The sequence below is a fragment of the Myotis myotis genome, unplaced genomic scaffold, assembly GCF_014108235.1.
Source record: "Myotis myotis isolate mMyoMyo1 unplaced genomic scaffold, mMyoMyo1.p scaffold_m19_p_1, whole genome shotgun sequence".
Classification (NCBI taxonomy): Eukaryota; Metazoa; Chordata; class Mammalia; order Chiroptera; family Vespertilionidae; genus Myotis; species Myotis myotis.
Window position 1 is genome coordinate 189,391,580 of NW_023416313.1, and position 20,912 is coordinate 189,412,491.

The 20,912-nt window shown below is 38.4% G+C and overlaps 1 protein-coding gene across 3 annotated transcripts in view; it reads left to right on the top strand.

Annotated features, from left to right (window-relative positions):
- Positions 1-20,912, top strand: part of PELI2 (pellino E3 ubiquitin protein ligase family member 2) — a 184,660-nt gene that overhangs the window by 132,124 nt on the left and 31,624 nt on the right. For 2 of the 3 annotated variants that reach the window (XM_036308275.1, XM_036308258.1), the window contains one exon: positions 16,353-16,385. The exons of the other annotated variant lie outside the window; for it this stretch is intronic. In XM_036308275.1, the coding sequence (XP_036164168.1) occupies positions 16,353-16,385 (33 nt within the window). The remainder of the gene's footprint in view (positions 1-16,352; positions 16,386-20,912) is intronic. 3 annotated transcript variants of the gene reach the window in all.

Consider the following 20,912-nt stretch of genomic DNA (forward strand, 5'->3'; position numbering starts at 1 on the left):
GGTGGTGATATGTTAACTAGCCTTATTGTGGTAATCATTTCACAATATATGTGTATCAAGTCAACACATGGTACACCTTAAACTTACACAATGTTATATGTCAATTATATCTCATTTAAAACTTGGGAAGGGGGGGAATAGAAAGGTCTTCCCCACAACAGGCTAATGGAACTCTTTTCCTTTAAAAAAGAAACACTTGAATGAATGAGTTTAACAATAGTTTAGAGACAGATTATAATCAGTATAAGAAAATATCCAGAATAAAAAGAATTCATAGAATAATTTAAAAACTGCTTAATCAATTAAAAATGAAGCTTAAAAAGTTATTAAAACAGGTTGAAATTAGTCTCTTCCATGGGATCATGAGAAAAGCATTTCACTGATCCACATACAGGAGATTGTGGTGTGGTAAGGTGATTTATAGGTGATGCAAAATCAAAGGAGTTCCCCTCTTGGATTCCCAACATCCCATGTCTGTCCATCCCGCCGTGGAAAAAGTCCAACCGTGTTTTTGGCGAAGCCAAGACAAAGGCCAGTGTCCAGAGTTTCTGCTTCATCTTAGTCCTTTGGAGCCCACGTGGTCTGCTGTGGGCCCAGTAGTTGCTACTCACATCATCGAGTGTTTCCAGGTGGGAGAGAAAGCTGAATGGGGCAAGTGCCTTACTAGGTGAGCAAGAGAAGAGACCCCGCCCCTCCCCCCCCCCCCAACACACATACACACGCCCAGGATTATAATCAGGAGCTTTTTCAAAATAATCAATCAACTTCCCAACTTTGGCAGGCTTGCATTGGGTCTACCACCTAGCCAATGATCTTTTTCCCAGGATAGACTGACAGGCCTCTATCATCAAGCACCTCCCCTGTGCTGTCTTGATTTCTGTTGCACATGTGTTTGCCTCCCCCTTTTGTTCTATCCACTTCTCCAGTATTCTGCAGGGAATGGGAGTGGGGATGGGGTGGGGGAAGCTCTAGCTTCCTGGTGAAGCAAACAGGGTCAGTGTCCCGGACCATTTGGCTTAACAATGTCTGACTCTCCTTGCTCTCTTCCTATCTATAATAATAAAAGCATAATATGCTAATTAGATTGGATGTCCTTCGGACGACTTTGCAGACAAAGCCAGGCCGCAAGGGAAGCCTGGGTCTCGGGTGTCTGCCGGTGGCCAGAGGGAAGCTGGTGCCAGCAGCCAGGGGAAGGAAGGCCTACTTTTGCATGAATTTCATGCATCAGGCCTCTAGTTTATCAATAACTAACTACCTACAGTAACATTTCCACAGGTAGGACAAATAGAAAGCAAGGAGTAAGAAGATAAGTAAAACATAATTATATCTAAGTAATCATAATTAAATGTCATGGTCTAGATGTTCCAATTTTTTAAAAAAATGAAAAAGGTACATATATGTAGAATTCTTTAAAATCAAAACAAGAATGAGGGCAGTCTGTATGTAATACCCCCAACCTGCTTCGATCACCTAAAATTTATCATAGTCTTCCATATCATTCATTATATGTCAGTATACCATAGTTTTTTTTGTAGGGAGCAGTCTGCACACATATCTTCATTCATGAGGCTTGATTGTCTGACCCTACATATAGAAATTTACATTGTCTCTTAGAAATATTTTATCTTGGTTGACTTGGGCTGTTTTTATAGTATATCATCATTGGATAGATTTTGACCCCGTCATCCAGTGAATTCGCTGTCTTTGGTTTTATATCATTTTTTTTTTATGATCCACCTACTCTCCTTGACATCTTGAAAATTGTGGATTAAAAAGGTTGAATTTAGCAGAGGTTAGAACAGCCGTGGGCAAACTACGGCCCGCGGGCCGGATCCGCCCATTTTAAATGAATAAAACTAAAAAAAAAAAAAAAAGACCGTACCCTTTTATGTAATGATGTTTACTTTGAATTTTTATTAGTTCACACAAACACTCCATCCATGCTTTTGTTCCGGCCCTCCGGTCCAGTTTAAGAACCCATTGTGGCCCTCGACTCAAAAAGTTTGCCCACCCCTGGGTTAGAACAAAATTCTATATTTGTCATCAGAGGGCTTCTGTTAGGTTAAAACTGATCTTTTAGGCATAATCATTCACCCAAGTGTAAATCATTTTCTAGCAATATTTCTCCATAGTATGTAAAAGAATGTCACGGCAGACCTTATTAGATGCTTCATCAAATCTTGTTAAGAAAGTAGTCATTTAGTGAGTAGACTTTGGTACTCAGTCTGGAAGAATGATAAATTACTCTAAATTTGGGAAAACTTGAAATATAAACAACAGATGTCTGTAGTTTGGCAAATGTCTGAAAAATGTCTAAAAATGCCCACAGTTTTATTACACACACACACACACAGTATGAGTGCTATTTTGATTCTGTTAGGCTACCTGCCATATAACTGACACAGGCATTTACAAGTTTCTATTTGGAATTTTTGTCTCAAGATTAAATTTAATGTAATTAGTTAAAATATATTTCTGAATATTGAGTTGATTTAATCTCCATTAAAAGTGGTTGCATGAATGTGAAATAGAATACAAAAATAATTGTCAGTGTCTACTATGCTGTTAGTATGCACTGAGCATGTCAAATGACCCAACTAAACATTGGCTTCATTGAACATTATCAATGATGAGAACATTAAGTTTTGTGCACCTTTTTATTCAGTCTTCCACTTTTTAAGGTTTTAGAAGTTAGGAACTAGGCATATCCCCTGATTTGAACCTTTCAAAGAATTCTAATATGACAGAATACAGCTTATTGTTCCCATTTTTAAGTTGAAGGGAGTGATGCACAGAGAAGTAAAATAACTGCCCAGAAAAAGGAGTGATTCCTTCTGATCATCAGGAGAGTCATGGAAACCTTCAAACATGAGGTAGCTTTTAACCAGGGCTTACCATTTTGTTAAGGGCCGGTTGTGAAAGGAGGCATGAGACCTAGCAGGGCCAAGGCAGAGAGGCATAAAAAACCCTAGTGGGGTTTGGAAAGCAGAGTGGCTGGCACATATTGGGAGATTGGGCAAGAGGGTAATGTGAGGCCACTTCCTAGTGAGTCCTGAGTGCCATGTTCAGGAATTGGGCTTGCATCTGCAACGGGGAGAATCCAGTTGAGAGGATCCAAGGAAGGAGAATGGCTCTCATAGGGCCAGAACACAGCAGAGACCTGCTGCTACTTACTATTCCAAGGGTTAGTTGTTTAAAACCCACAAATATTTTATTGCCCAAGGGAAGGACAGCACATGCTAGTTGTCTGTGTTCACCATACCATTTCGGAAGAGAGTTTTCCTCTGAGTGAACATCTCATAAACATGGTTACTTGCCAGTTCAAAAATAAAGTGCAGTCTCCTCTCCCAGATGTTGCCTCGCCTTCTGTTTGCATGCTTCTGTTGTGCCTTTCACATGCAGGTGTGAGTGCTATATCAGCTCACCCCTGGAGTAGTAGTTCGGTGAGTTGGCCTTGGGAGATGGATTATTTGATGCTCAGATGTATTCATTGGTTTTAAAAGATTGATATGGGTACCTTTTGGTTTCTGAAAAATCACATGTGAGATGTCTAAGCTTAAGGAATTAATGTCCACTAAAATTCAAAAAATATTGAGCATTTACTTTGTTCCAGGTACCTGTCAGGGTGGGAGGGGAGAAAAGTAAGTCAAGTCCTCTGGGCAGTTTATAGTTCCTCTGTTTGTTTGGCATCATTTACTTATGTTCTGCATTTGTCTGTCAGCCCTGTCACAGTGCTTGGCTCTTCGTATTTACAAGTCTTGTCTCTCTCACTGTGAATGCCTTCCCTTCCCCCAAGATACTCTTTTCTTATTCTGTCTAAATCTTGCTATCTTAGCATCCCCCTCAAAGACCACGTCTTCCCAGAATCCTTATCTTCCAAGCCATGGTCAGTTTAATTCAACAAATCCTTCTGGAGCATTCTGTCAGGTACAAGGTCCTATGTGAGTAGCCTGGGGACAAGAACTGTGTCTGACTTCATCTTTATAACCTCAGCCCAGAGCAGAGCAGGGGCTCTAAATATGTCTGTGTAAGTGGCTTATCGAGGAATTGCTATGAGAAGAAAGCAGTGAGAAGTGTGGGGAATAGGAGAGAGCCAGAGAAGAAGCTGAGAAAATGTGCAACTAGCTCAAGTGCAGCCCCAGCCTGATTCAGGGAGCTCTGAAACATGGGGCCACATGTTGCCCACTGTGTGTACGGCAGGGGCTCAGCCTTTTTCATTACTGCTCCTGAGGGAAGAGCATTATCTTCCAGTCATTTCTGCACTAGGTGGTACGAGGGACCCACCCGAGAGAAGGGCTCCATTGTAAACTATCAGTACCTAACACTCGCTGCCCACACAACCCACAGCGAATGGGGTAGGCGCACAGCCCTGTGACGCTCCACTGACGCAGGCGGTCTTTATAAACAGAAGCCAACATTTGTACTTGTTCCCCTGAGTGTATCTCCTTCCATTACAAGTGGAGTTACCCTCCTAGGAAGATAGTGGTATAATATTTGTGTAGCGCTTTGACCTTAAAAAAATTCAGTTTATTTTCTTGTTTTGTATCCCTGCAAAAACTGTAAGGAAAATAGGATAGTTATTATTGATGTTTTACAGTTAAAAACATAGTAGCATATGAAGGGTAAGTGACTTCAGGTCAAGTAGCAGTAGTTTTCACTGGGTACTCAGTTTAACCTTGCAGCAGTCCTTTGGGGTGGGTATTGTTATCCCCAGAAGTTGTGATGCAGGGAAGTAAGTGACCTGCCTGCATTCGCAGAGCTGGTATGCAGCGGAGCCTGCTTGACTCCACACCTGCTTTAGTCCCACCATAGCCTGCAACCTCTGCAGGGGGTAGGCAAAGCCAAGTCCCAATCCCAAGTTTTTGACGTCTACAGCTCTTAGAGAGAGGCCTCTAAGCATAAATGAAGGTCCATTTAGCATAAAATTTAAAATGCCTCAATTGTTTACAGCTAGCATAGCATATCGTGCAGAGTTGTTAAAGCTCTGGGGTTGCTACATCAGTAGTAGCCAAATCTGTGACATTTTAGTTCTTCAATTTATGTTCATTTTGTATTCCTGTCTTGATTGACATGACAGCTTGAGACTTCAGGCACTGCGTACCATAATTCTCTTGTTTATTTGTTTTTTCATAAATGGATTGTGAGGTCGAACTCAGAATTTTTAATTAATTTAAGTTGAGAATAGCACAGGGTAATATCTCAGGCATCTAGAATGCTTGAGAGGATAGGGTACTATAGCTCAGTAATTGATTTGTTTGACAAACACTGTTGAGTGCTCTGTGCTGACATTGTGCTCACTAGACAGTAAGGAGGTGACAAGAAATTCCCTTTAAGAAAGGGAATTTAGGCCTTTAAAATTATGTTTTTAGCTAATGGTAGTAAATTCCTGTTTTAAAGTAAGACTGATCAAAGCAAAGATGTTCGTTCCTACACTATGTTCATTAACACAACAATCTTTATTGGAATAGCTATGGTGTGAGAATAACCCAATCATGTCATTTGCCACGTCAGCCAGCTTTGAAAGAACTCTTGGCAAATACAGTCATAACATTATTTATGTGAAAACACATCTAATCTGGACATCTAACCTGTAGCATATGCATGATGGAGTCAGTTTGAGTTAGGTGGAGATAAAAATCATTCAGTGCAAAATAAAAATTAATTAGAAATGTCTGAAGCCAGGTATGGTTCTAGAGAAAGGGGGTATCTAGAAAACATTTATTGGAACCTTATTGAAAATAAAAATGAACTTCAATTTGTTCCTGAATCTGTTAGCAAAGATTTTATGTTGAGGCTGAATCTTAAAGTTTGACTTCTCCTCTTTTACATAAATTGTACATAGTTAGAAATCACAAAACCTCAGAACTTCTTAGGAAATAACTTAAAAATAAAATAAATGAAATCACTAGTTAGCCTTGCCTGTAACTTAAATAACAAAATATGTTGTTGTAGGTAGATGGATATCAGATAGGTCTCCCCTCCTTCATCCCATATGCTCTGATTAATTTAGGTCATACCGTTTAACGTGGCAGCTTTTGAGAACATATGTCCTGTCTTCTGTACATAGCCTTTATCTTCTGATTTGTACTAGTGTGTGCTGTTAAAAGGTACCAGATGCCTGAAGAGGATGCTCTGCATTATTACATAGTATTTACTTTGACAAGCATCAAAGTTATTTTTCCTTTCAAAATATGAGTTTGAGTGTGTATTTTTTTCTTCATATTTGCCTGCATATATAGGACCCTATTTTAACAATCTGTAGTGGACAATCAAGGACAAGTAGGATATGACTTAACCAAAATTAGTTTTATAGCAAATAAGTATGTTTTCTATTGTAGATGTACACGATTGTCCTATAAAGTAGTTTGTACTGCCTATGTGTCTGTGTACCAGGAACTTTTCTAAGTACTGGAGATAAAAGTGGTGAACAACACAGAGAAAGTTCCCACCCTCTCAGAGCTCAGTTTCTAATGTAAGCTGGGAGGAAGACAGTAAGCAATAAAATAAACATAGGCTCTTAAGTGCCCAGAAGAAAATAAAATAGTATAGCGAGAACTAGCTTACTACTAGAGTACTATTCATGTTTAATGTTATTAGGAGTGTTTTCATTCAAGAAGTTGAATTGCTATGTTTAAAGTTGTCATCACTTCAAGTTTCTAGCCCCTAAACCAGTGGTTCTCAACCTTCTGGCCCTTTAAATACAGCTCCTCATGTTGTGACCCAACCATAAAATTATTTTCATTGCTACTTCATAACTGTAATGTTGCTACTGTTATGAATCGTAATGTAAATATCTGGTATGCAGGATGGTCTTAGGCAACCCCTGTGAAAGGGTCGTTCGACCACCAAAGGGGTCGCGACCCACAGGTTGAGAATCGCTGCCCTAAACCCTCCTCAAGACTTCCTAAATGTGTACAAAACAGTTCTGTTTCTACCCATGGAGAATTAACTGCTACAGAAATTCTCTCCCTCCCCCTGCTGTAAACAACTGGAACACTGGACAAATTATTTTAAGTAACTGTTTACAGGGATTGCACAACAGGCAGCTCAGGACTGGGATCCCTAAGAGAAGAGAAATACAGGAGGGAAGCATCCTCCCCGCATCTTGTTGCCCGAAGGCAGTTTCCAGGCACAGGCACAAGGATGAGGAACCAGACAGCCCTGTGATCTCACTGATCACAGTTGAGGCCGCTGGGATTTGTGAGGGAGAGCGCCAGAGGTGAGGAGGCTTCCTAGGGAGAAAGGGTTCTGCATGCCTGCAGAGGGTACCCCTTGAGCCCTTGGCTAAGTACTGCTTTGCTCATGTGTAGGACAAAACTCCACAGGGTGGGAAAAGAACCAGTGGAGCCCCAGCTGGTTTGACTCAGTGGATAGAGCGTTGAACCTGCGGACTGAAGGGGGTTCGATTCTGGTCAAGGGCACATACCCGGGTTGTGGGGTTTGATCCCCAGTAGGGGGTGTGCAAGAGGCAGTCAATCAGTGATTCTCTTTTATCATTGATGATTCTATCTTTCTCTCCCCCTTCCTCTCTGAAATCAATAAAAATATATTTAAAAATAAAAAAGAACCACTGGAAAGCAATAGGTCAAATAATTTCTGCAGCTCACAAAGGCATTAGGTCATGTTCCCACCTGCAATGTGGAAAAACCTCATAAAACAAGGGAAATAGGATAGAGTCTGCAGAAGAGTGTCACCTAAGTAATGAGGCTGAATTATCCCTAGATCAAAGTCTGTTCTGGACTTGCCCCAACAAAGCTCAAAAGCAAGCCTTGAGAGAGAAAACTGATCTGAAGTAACTTAACTGCCTGCCAGAACAAGTCTACCTTTAGCAAACCCACCATCCACAAACAAAACTAAGTATCTGGAATCCAATAAAAAGTTACTAGAAATGCAAAAAAGCAATAAATTATGACTGATAGTGTGTGTGTGTGTGGGGGGGGGGGGGGACCAATAGAAACAAACCCAGAAATTACAGATAGAATTAATAGACAAGAAGTTTAAAACAGCTGCTACAATTATATTCCTTATGATCAAGAGTGTAGAGGAAAACATAAACATGTTGAGAGAAATGAAAGTACTAAAAAGACCCAGCCAAAACTTCCAAAAGTGAAAAAATGAAATGTCTGCCATAGAAAATGCACTAGTTGAGGTAATAGCACATTAGAAACTGAAGAAGAAAAGATCAGTGAACTTAAAGAAACATCAATAGAAAGTATCCAGTATAAGGCATAGAGAGAAAAATGATTAAGCAAAATGAAGAGAGCCACTATAAACTGTGGAAGAATATCAAGTGTTCTCAAATATGTGTAATTGGTGTCTTAGAAAAATGGGGGTTAGAAGAGGAAAGAACAGATTGGCCATAATTTTTTTCAAATTTGATGAAAATGATAAATCCAAGATTTACATGGTCAATGAACACCAAAGAGAAGAAACATAAGGAATATCACAGTAAGACACATTACAGTCAAACTGCTGAAAACAAAAATGAAAAAATCTAGAAAGGACCCAGAGAAAAATGAGGCAATATGTGCAAAAGAACAAAGAATGAAAAACCAAAAATATTTATCAGAAATGCTACAAGCCAAAGGACAATGGATCAACATCTTTAAAGCATTAGAAGGGAAGGACAGAAAGATGGAGCAAAAGAGGGAAACTGTCAACGTAGAATTCTCTACCTAGCATAAAAATCTGTCAAAAAGGAAAGAAAACTAAAATCCTCTTTTAAACAATGCTATAAATAGTGCCAGCAAACCAATACAAGAAATGTTAGTTTTTCGGGCAGAAGAAAAAATATACCAGATGGAAATTTGGCTTTACACAAAGTACTTTAGACATGGTAAAGATGAGGTTAAATATAAAATATATTTCTTATCTCTTTAAAAGATAATTAGCTAGTTAAAGCAAATGAATAATAATGTATGGGGCTTATAACACATATAGAAGTAAAATGTATGACAACATTAAAGGCAGGAGGGAGGAAATTGTAGGATTCTTGCATTGTTTATCCTGGGAATGCAAGGTTGGTTTATCATTTAAAAAAAACAACAACAAAAAACCATCAATGTAATTCACCATATCCACTGACCAAAAAAACCCCAACCCATATGATCATCTCAATAGATGCATAAAAAGTATGAATAAAGAAATAACAGAAAAGAGTTCTTTGCCTGCTCACCGTGCAATCCAGCAACTCTCTTTTAGGTATTTACCCAGGAAAAATGGAAACAATATTCACAGCCTTGTTCATGATGGGCAAAAACTGGAAATAATGTTAATATCCATCAGCTACTGAATGGATAAGCAAATCATAGTATATCCATACAATGGAATACCATTAATAAGTAGAAAAAGGAACAAACTACCTAACTATACACACAACATAGATAAATCTCAACAGATAATTTAAAGAAGCCAAATACAAAAGGCTGTACATTAAGTTTTCATGTATATGATATTTTAGAAAAGACATAACTCTAGTGATAGAAAGAAAGCAAATCAGTGGTTGTTGGGAAAGATGAAAGGAAGGGGGATTGGCTGTCAAGAGTCATGGAGGAGCTGGGAGGATGGATCCTTTCTATATCTTGATTGAAGAGAGAATTACATGATGATATTCATTTGTCAAAAATTATCTAATTGTGCACTTACAATTGGTGAATTTTATTTATAATTTAATATTTAAAGCTGATTTTTAAAGTATGCAAAACAGGTCTTTATAAACTATATTTGAAGGTTTGGTGATTACCTTTGTGAGAGTAAATAGTATGATGAATACCTCAAGAAGCTCACATAATCTTATGCCAAGGTAGTACAGCATTTAGTCGACTGAGATGTTCAGTTATGGAGACTTCAAAATGAATGTGGACAGGCATATCCGTGTTCAGAGTAGGAGAGTAAAGAAAATAGGAGATGGGTGTTTTGAAGAAAATCAGAAAAGAGAGATTTCACTAAGAAAAGGTGGCACTGTGGATGATGTGCGAACCAGCTGTCTCTAGACACTTGTATGAGGCTGGGAATTCCCTTTGCCCCCTGAATGTTCTTGCTACAGGGAAAAAGGTTTTCCAGCTGTTCACATTTGGCAACTGTTGGGACTGGATGGTTTTGGCAAGGATGGTATGCTGTCAAGGAAATTCTAGAAACTACTGAGAGCTAGTAATATGCCTCAATTTCAACTTCTGTTGATATTTTTAAACTGTATACTGTGATTGCAAAAATGACTTAAATTAATTGGCCTCCCTGATTTCTCCTGCTTAATCTCTCTGCCCCAGGTGACAGTTTTGATTACTGTTTGTTTTTGTAACTCATTCTTACATATAATGCCATATTTTCCTGGTTCTCCCTTACTTCTGTTATGGTTTTTCATTTCTAATGATGGAAAGAGAGTTTGATAGGTGAGTGAACTACATTGCTTTCAAAGTGATGCCCAAAGCTGTGACCTCATAAGTTAGATAATGAAAGTTTATATAAACCTTGTTCCCCAAACTTGGCAATTCTTCTCTTAAAAAAGTAATGAAGTATAATAGCTGAGTATACACTACAGTGTAGACTTGCCCATTCACTTAGGAAATCACTTATCCACTCTAAGTCAGTTTTGTTATCTTACAAAATGGGGATAATTATACCTATGTCATGGTTGCTCTGTGCACAAATTATTAAGTAAACTATACATGTAAATGCTCTACCTTGAAAAGGCACTGTATATGCAGAAATTATTAATTTGGTTATGGGTACAGAGGTTTGTTTTATAAATCTGTTTTTGGTTTCTTATTTCTAGAGTGTATGCAAGCAGAGGATTTTATACATGTAGATTGATAATCTAATTAGACTTAACACATAGATATATGACTGAAAGTGATGGCTTTTCAAGTACTATAAATGAGACTTGTCTACTCTGGTTATATAGTTTTATTCTTGAAAAGTTGCTTTGATAGGTGGCATCTTTAGGGCTTACCATTCATCGCAGGCTTCATCCACTAGGTAGCAACACATTTTTGGGGTCAAATGTGTTCATATTCTGTCTCTTCCCAAAAATTAGAGGCAGAACTGTTTATTTTAAGCAGCAATCTAGAGGCAGAGTCCTAAGGCAAATCCATCCTTTCATTTGTCTTCCTTTAGCTAGCACGTCTAATAATACAACATTGGCCTTGGTCATTTGTAGCTGCAATTCTAGGAGTTTTGTTCCACAGCATCACCCAAGGAGTAAACACTATGTTTTTTACTGCATGGATAGATCTTCTAATCAATGGTAATAATCTTACTGACTTCTAACCAAATCATATCTGAATCCCATTATTCTCAATATCAAGCCATTTTACTTTCCCAATGATTTTTGATTATGTATAAACTAGAGGCCTGGTGCACAAATTCATACACTACTGGGGTCCCTCAGCCTGGCCTGTGCGATCGGGCCAAAACCGGATCTCTGGTATTCCCTGAGGGGTCCCAAGATTGCGAGAGGGTGCAGACCAAGCCGAGGGACCCAACAGGGACGCGGGAGGTTGGCCAGCCAGGGAGGGACCACAAGAGGGCTCCAGGGCGTGTCGGCCCATCTCGCTCAGTCACGATCGGCTGGACCCCAGCAGCAAGCTAACTTACTGGTTGGAGAGTCTGCCCCCTAGTGATCAGTGCACATCATAGTGCGTGGTTGAGTGGCCTTAGCATATCATTAGCATATTACTCTGATTGGTTGAATGGATGACTGGACAGCCGGACACTTAGCATATTAGGCTTTTATTATATAGGGTGGATTGTCTACAGATTTTCCAAATCAGACTGTTTTTTCTGAGATGTTCCAGTGCTGTCCTGGTCACCATTGGATTCTTGTTTATATGATATCCCTATTGCTTTGAATACATTTGTATTCTCATCGACAATAGCTAGAATGTAAAAGTTTTAAGATAGAATATGCATAAGAGAAAGCATTTTTGTAAATAGTACCTTTTATTCATTTTTGTTAGTGACTCTTTTCATCTGAGGATTGATTGTTCAAAAGGTTATTGCACAATGCTAGATGCTCTGATTCTTTTGCCTAAGGATTTAATAATCTAGGGACCCAAGCTTTCTTTACTTACCCCAAATTTCTTTTAAATATACAGACAACAGACAAATATTGGTGAACATGTAAGAACTCAGGACATACAATTTTTATAAGCCCTTACTGAAGAAATTACCAGAAGACAAATTTCAGCCAAATAGGAGGTGAATGGAGACTCTCAAAGAGATTAGCATTTAATAATTGAATTCAGTGTGCTCTGAAACAATAGAGAGTGATTGCTACAGAATAGAATATAAAGGTTATAAAGCCTGACAGTGTAGAAATAATAAAATAAAAGGTGAGAGAGGAAAAGGTGAGAGGTAGTGTATGCATGCTAATACCCTCAGATTTTATATCTGGGATACAATACCTATAATTTAAAACAGAAAGATATGAGTATTCAATGGTTTAAAAAAGCAAACTGCAAGAAACATTATAAAATCAAAAAAAGTGTGTGGAGGAGGATGGTAGAGAGGAAATGAGAAAATTCTCATTAATCATTGCTCTTATGAGAGAGTTAATGAGTGCAACCATGTTTATGTAGTTGTATATATATAAAAGTAGAAATGCAACTCTTCTGAGTAATCATGTAAAATATAGAATATAAGGCTAAGACAGCATGGACTGTAATGTGAGGGGTTTTTTAAAAGGCACTGCAGAAGCCCAGTTCACATAGCATCAAACATGTAATGAGCTTCATTATTTTCAGAGTCCATATTTGCAAATTCGCTTGCTCACTAAAATTTATTGTAACCCTCAAATCAATACTCGTGACACTTACCCAATCAATTTTGGACATGAACAGCATAGTGAAAATTTTGAGTTGCTAGCTGAGGTTGAACAAGGCAACACTCTGCCTTTTTGTTTCAACTTTCACACTATAAACAATTATTTGTAAAAAAAAAAAATAAATAAATGTATATTAATAAACTAGGTGTCTTTAAAAGAAAAATGCATAAAATAAGTTAACATATTGATTAGTTGACCAGAATGTTGTGATCAGAGGCTCACAGGAACCTAACCCTATATTTCCCATAGGTGTTCACTAATTCAGTGTTTGCAACAACTTTACAGAATGTAACTATGGCAACTAGCAAGAACTGACTGTGCCTAGGGTTGAATTTAACAAAAGGTGTGAACAACTTGTACAGTGAAAACTATAGAACATTGCTGAGAGATAGAACATATCTCTAAATATGGGAAGAGATATACCATGTGCATAGATCAGAAAGCTCAATATTGGTGTTAGTTCTTTCCAAATCGATTTGTAAATTCAACACACATACAAAATCAGAATTCCAGCAGGCCTTTTAAAAATTGATATTTCCTTGAAAATGCAAAAACCTAAGAAAGCTAAAACAGTTTTGAAAAAGAACAGAATTAGAATACTTACACTAATTGATTTCAAAGGCTTTTTTGTACAGTACCAAGACAGCATGGTATTGATGAAAAGATGTATAGATAGATCAACAGAATAGAGTCCAGAAATAAACCCACACACATATGGACACCTGATTTTGATCAGAGGTGCAAAGGTGATTTAGTTGAAAATGAATAGCCTTTTAAACAAGTATGCTGGACCATTTGATATCTATATGCAGAAATATGGACTTTGATCTATACCTTTTACCATGTACAAAAATTAGCTCAAAATGGATCATAAACCTAAATATAAAACTTCTCAAAGGAAACATAGAAGTATATTTGTGATTTTTCAATTAAATAAAAGTTTCATAGATATAAAGCCAAAAATATGATGCATAAAGGACAGATTGATGAATTAGACATAAAAATTAAGAACATTTGCTCTTCAAAAGAGATTGTTCAGAGGAAAAACAAGATATAGCTAGGAGAAAATATTTTGCAAATTGTATCTCTGATAAAAGATTTGTATTCAGAATATATAAAGAATTCACAAAATTCAATAATAGACTAATTTTTTTAAATGGCAAGAGATTTGAACAGACACTCTACTAATGAAGATATACAGGTGGCAAATCATCATATGAAAAGATTTGTCATTAGGCAAATACAAGTTAAAACCACAGTGAGATATCACTCCATATTCATAAGAGTGGTTAATTTAAAAGATGACAATACCAAGGGTTGACAGGGTGTGGAGTAAGTGGAACTCACAATTATTAGTGATGGGAATGCCAAATGGTACATCCAGTTTGGAAAATAATTTTGTAGTTTCTTAAAAAGTTAAACATAAACCTACTGTATGTCCAGCTATTCAACTCCTTGGTATTTGCCCAAGAGAAAGGAAAGCATCTATATATATAAAAAGCTAATATGCTAAGTGTCCGTCCGACCGGTTGCAATGATGTGCACTGACCACCAGGGGGCAGATGCTCAACTAAGGAGCTGTCATGATGCACACTGGCCATTTACAGAAAAACGGCACCGTAGACCTGGTGCCCACAGAGCAACACTCAGCTTCCCCCAAGTGGGACACAGGCTCCACCACCACCCCAGAGTGACACCCCACCAGATCGCAGCCGATGCTGCCGAGACCCCATGGCTCAAAATGCAGCCCACAGCCCAGCCCAGCCCCAAAAACAGTGGCTGTGGGCAATGATGTCACGTAGCAATGCCCAGCATCCTCTCCCTAGTGACTAGCCTCCTTGGAGTTTTTTCAGCCCAGAAACATGACTTGCTTTATAGTCAGGTGGAAACATTTACATTTTAACCAAATATCTGTGAAGCATTTTCCCATGCCTCATCTTATTTGATCCTCCAGAAGTCCTGGAGTAGGTAGATAGGAGACTTGGTGGAATCCAATTTTCTTTTCATTAGCTGGAAAACAGAGATTTAGAAAGCTTAGAAACTTGACCCGACTGAAAAGAAGTACGAAATGGTGAACCTTGAAAATTACTTCAGGTTTTCTTACTGTGCAGAATATAGTCAAACACTGCTGCAGTTAAATATTTTACCCTTCGTTCTCCCTGTGTGATCTACAATAATAAATCTGCTTCGTGTTGATATTTACTGCTGTGTTGCTGACAATTACCTGAAAGAGAAGTTGGGGTGCTTCACTGGGCTGGAAACAGTTTAGCTAAATCAGAAAGCAGGTCTAATTAAGCAAGTTTATTCTATATATATAAAAGGCTAAGTTGACTCACACATGTGCCATACATATAAAGCTCTCACTGGCGCCAATTGCACACGTGTGTTTCGATCTTTCATTGTCAATCATGAATTTGGTTGACGCTTCTGTTATAGAGAAAGGGCAAATAGCGGTATTAAAACATTTCTTCTAATTTCCTTTCAATGTGCATGAATCCTTGCACTGGGACACTAGTGTAGTCATAAAAAATACTTGTACATAAATGTTTATAACAGCCTCATTCCCTTACAAGGGAATACTACTTAGCACTAAAAGTAATGGTTTATTGATACATGCAACAACATGGGTAAATCTCAAAGTAATGGTAAGCAAAAGAAGCCAAACCAAAAAAATAATACACAGTGTAAGATTTCATTTCTATGAAACGTTAGGAAATGCAATCTAGTCTATGGTGACAGAACAGAAATCATTGGCTGCCTAGGCATGAGGAAGTGGTTGGAAGGGAAGGATGAATTCATAGGGGCATGGTGAGGAAGCTTCTATGGGTTTATCTCCAATAGAAAAACATATCCTCAGGTGAGGATAAAGTAAAAATTTTAAAAAAAATCTTAAGCTTCAGTCACAATAGAAATGCTCATTAAAAGCACAATGATGTGATTTTTCACATACCAGGCAGTATGGACCATAACACTTAATAATGCACTGTGAGTGTGGAAGAAACCCACTCTTGTACACATCTGGTGGGAACTTAAGTTGGTATGACTTCTATGAAAAGTTACAATAGCTTTCAATATTGAAAGTGCACATACCATGTGATCTAACAATTTTATTTCTAGGAATTTACCCTATAGATATATCCTCCCATATGCAAAATGAATACATGGATGTTCATTGCAGCATTGTTTGTAAAAATGGAAAAAAATAATCTTTTAATTGCATAAATTAAAAATGAGATTTATTGGATAAATAAGGCTATATCTATACATCAAAAAGAATGAGACAGCACTAATAGCTAAGGATATAGACTATTCTACAGGTTGTACTGTTAAGTGAAAAAATCAGGGGACAGAATGCCCTGTACAGTATGCTATCATTTCTTATGCATATTCGGTGCTAGTATAGACATAAATATTTCCTGCAAAGATCCACATGAATCTAGTAATAGTGGTGCTGTCTGATTCAGGTCTGGAATTGGAAGGAGCATACTACTATGGAAACATATAAACTAATCAAAATTATTCTTTGTCTTAGAAATCAGTCCAGAACCTGGAGGACCTTACAAAAGTAAGTACTAACTTATCTGACAAATATTAATGTTTTCGTAATAAAAAAATTGCTAATATAACAGTAATTATTGAATGTTAGGCACTGCACTCTGGGTCCTTTACAAATATCACTTCAGTTTTTCCAATAAGCCTTCAAGGTAAGTTGGGGTACTGTACAGGTTAAGAAATAGATTCACAATATCACCCAAGGACACACAGATAATAAGGCCCTTTTAAGTTCAGTTGGTTGAGGCTTGAGGAGTAACATCCAAAGATATATCCAAGCTTCTGTCCATAACATTTATGAATGGCATGTGTAGTGGCAGACCACACAAGTCAGTTACATGTAAGTTTCCTGTACTTCCAAGGAAAGAGAGTTATTGTCTTACTTAAATTTTTTTATATTAAGATTGGAGCTTGTATGATTCCAGCAGGCTCAACATCTTGAAAATACCAACTGCCAAGATAAATGTTGTCTTTAGAGAGTAAATATTTTCATGTTTCTATATAACTATGATGTGGCCTTCTTGAACTGGTTTTATTCCATAAAGAAAATGAGATTCTTTAGCAGATGGACAAATTTTAAATGTAGGCCAAACCTTAAAAATAAAAATCCAAGTAAAATGAGAGGAAAAAATTGAAAACATCACCTCTTTTAAATGAGGGCTTTTGCTTCTGGCATTATAAATAATCAATAGGGTTTTGTATTTTGTTTTATTTTGAGCAAGGGTAAATTTCAGTCTTTTTATTCTTCAGTACTCAAGGGATCACTTTGACAGCTGATAAACTGGCCTATATTAAAATAATGATATGGCAGGTCTTTGGGTATCTTAGTATGAAATCGATTTAAGTCAGATTCAGTTTATAGCATCTGGAAGTTTGCCTGCTCATGGCAACAAATTAGGACTTGCATTTACTATTGACTCACTGTGACACATAGTTGAAGGAGGTTACCTATGTATTTTTTACCCAGTACTCTTTAGAAACAACTATGTCTTGTTTATCCAGTAAATGCATTATTAAAAAGAAATATGTAAATTAATTACTGAATAATGAATTTTACTTTTTCAACTTCATCATCTTGTAAAATGTTCTGTTTTTATTTATAATTCTTATTTATTAGGGTTCATTGTTTCAATTAGCTTTGTTTCCTGTGAAAAGTAACTCGTATGTATGCAAATACTTATTCAGATTACAAGATGTTAGATATTGTACCAGGCAGATGTACATGCATCCTTTAAAGCATTGCCCATGACCAATTAATTATCTCTCCCTAAAGTTTACCACCTCCTGTTCTTATGTGTAACTGTAGTTAGGTTTCTCTCCCTCTTTCATAGTCTTAAGGTATACAACAAAGAAACCTCACCATAGTTTTAATGTTCACTGGAATAATTGTCATTTTGCAAATATATTGCGTCTTCTTCATTTCTTCCCATGCCCCTTCTTATTCATATCTAGAACCATAAAATGTTCAAAAGCAAATGAACAGCTGTTTTGAAGAATGAATTTGTTGAAGGTCTATTTCTCTATCTCTTACCACGAGTGTGGTCCTCCACCCTTTTCCAGACCCTTGGGTAGCCAGTAGTTCTGATGTCTACTGTGTGCATTGAGATGGGTAAAATCCAGAGCACTGCCTTGAATTTCCAGGATGGTGACTCTTCCTTATCCTTTCCTGTGTTGTGAGACCTGCCACTTAGAGTCAGTGTGGGGAGATGTCTCCAGGGCCTGCACTAAGGTATGCACTTAGAAATAGTCTGTCAATTTTGCTACACGTGAAATTGTCCCAGAGGCTCCTTACACTATCTTCATTTTTTGGATTCTTTTTTCTTTTTGCTGTTCTGAGTGGGTGTTTTTTGCTTTCTCATATTCTAAATCACTAATTTGATTCTCAGTGTTCTCTACTCTTCTGTTAATTCCTTGTATATTATTCTTCATTTCAGTTACTGCATCCTCCACTTTTCACTGGTCCTTTTTTATGTCGTTGATGTTCTCACTAAGTTCCTTGAAGTTCTCAGTAAGTTCCATGAAGTTCTCATTAAGTTTCTTGAGCATCCTTAAAGCCATTGTTTTGAACTCCGTATTAGGTAGCTTGCTTGCTTACATTTCATTTAGTTGTTTTTCTGGAGATTTCTTCTATTTTTTCATCTGTCACATGTTTCTTTGACTCATCATTTCATCTGCTTCTCTGTGTTTGGTTCTATGTATTAGGTATAGCTGCTATGTCTCCTGGATTTGGTAGAGTGGCCTTGTGTAGTAGGTATCCTATAGAGGCCCAGTGGCTCAGCCTCTCCAGTCACCTGAGCTGGGCACTTTCGGTGTGTCCCTGTGTGGCTGTGTGCACTGTCCTGTTGTAGTTGAGCATTGATTGCTGTTGGCATCACTGGGAGGGATTGACCACCCCACACCAATTGGCTGTGCAGACCAGCTGTGACTACAGCAGAAGGGCTGCTGTGCAGGAGATTCCACTTTGGAGCAGGACTTGCTTCAGTGGGGCTTTGGTGCTCTCCAAATCTGCCCCTTGAGTGTGTTGCTTGTGGATGTGGTAAGGTTGTAATCTGTGTAATCTGGTGTGATCTGAAGCTGACCACTGGGTGCATTAGCTCTGGGGTCTCCAGGAAGGTGCAAAGTCAGTTAACTGCCTGGGGCCACCCGGCACAAGGTACAGAGTGATCTGAAGATGGCTGCTACTTGTGTTGGACTTGGAAGTGCCCAGGAGAGGCCAACCTGTGAACCAGAATGCTACTTGTGCCGGCCCTGGGGCCACTTACCAAAAGGTATGGGGCACACTGAAGCCAACTGCTGCTTGTTTGAGAAATTTTAGGAAAGTCTGAGGCCTGAGTTAGGCCATTCATATGGAAAAGCTACTGCAAATAGCTTGGGTGGGGCTGCAAATTGGATGGGGCAGAGTCTCAGGAAATCACCAGGGTGGGGCAAACAGTATGGGCCAGATTGGTAAAGATTCAGATTTGGTGACTGCCTGTTGGTAATGTGACAGGGAGGTGTCAGCAAAGGAACCAGTGACCTCTGCTGGCACTTTTGTCTGGGAGAAGGCTGTCCCCTAGTTCTTGCTCTGTTGCCAGACAATTTAGTTCCTCCCATTTGTTGATGGGTCCTTTCAAGCTGCTGCCCCAGCACTGAAGCTCAGAGGGAGTTAGTCCAAGTAAGTCCATCACTGGTCCTTTAAGAGGAACTGCCTGGGACTCCAGCAACTCTCCCTATCACTCAGCCACAATCCCTGCTGGTTTTTACAGCCCAAAGTTATGGGAACTCTCTTTCCATTACTAGAACCCTGGGCTGAGGGTTCTGGTATGGGGCTGGGACCCCTTGCTCCTCACAGGAGGCCTCCACAGCCAAGATAGCCTTCCCACATAAAATGCCACATGTGGGTGTCGGACTAACCTGTATTATGCCTCTGCTCCTCTTACCAGTCTCAGTGTGGCTTCTTTAATTCTGTAGGACTTCTGTTCAGCCAGATTTCAGGTGGTTCTGAATGATGGTTGTTCTGATTTAGCTGTAAATTTGATGTGGTTGTGGGAGGATGTGAGTACTGCATTTACCTACGCTCCCATCTTGACTGAAAGCCAACTTCAAGCATACCAACATTTGCATCATGGGGGTACCAGAAGGAGAAAAGAGGGAGCAAGAAATTGAAAACCTATTTGAAAAAATGACAGGAAACAGCAGGTGAAAGAAATACACATATAAGTCCAAGAAGTGCAGAGAGTGCCAAACAAGATGAACCAAGATACATTATAGTTAAAATGCCAAAGGTTAAAGACAGAGAACCTTAAAAGCAGCAAGAGAAAAGCAGTTAGTTACCTATAAGGCAGCACCCATACAACTGTCAGCTGATTTCTCAACAGAAACTTTGCAGGCCAGAAGGGAGTGACAAGAAATATTCAAAGTGGTGAAAAACAAAGACCTACAACCAAGATTACTCTTCTCAGCAAAGCTATCATTTTTAATTGAAAGCCAGATAAAGAGCTTCACAGACAAGAAAAAGCTAAAGGAGTTCATCACTACCAAACCAATATTACATGAAATGTTGAGGGGTCTTCTTGAAGAAAAAGAAGGAAAAAAAAGATCAAAAATATGAACAATAAAATAGCAATAAATACATATCTATCAACAGTTGAATCTAAAAATCAAAATAAATGAACAAGGAATCTAATGAACAAAATAAACTAATGAATAAAATAGAACCAGAGGCATAGAAACATGGAACAGAGTACTCGACAAATCTCAGAGGGACGGAAGTGGGGTGGGAAGAGATTAAAGAGCTTAATATATGTATACATACATTACCCATGGACATAGACAATAGGGTGTTGAAGTCCTGGGGTGGGGGGGGATCTGGATGGAAGAGGGGCAGTCGGGAAAGCAATGGGGGGACATCTGGAATACTCTCAATAATAAAGGTGTGTTTTTTAAAGAAATAGGTGTCATTTGGGTAACTAGTGCAGACAGTGTAATTGGTAATGTAATATGTTTATGTATATAGACTTGTGTCCCTGTGTGGGAAAACTGCACTTTACCCCTACTTCCA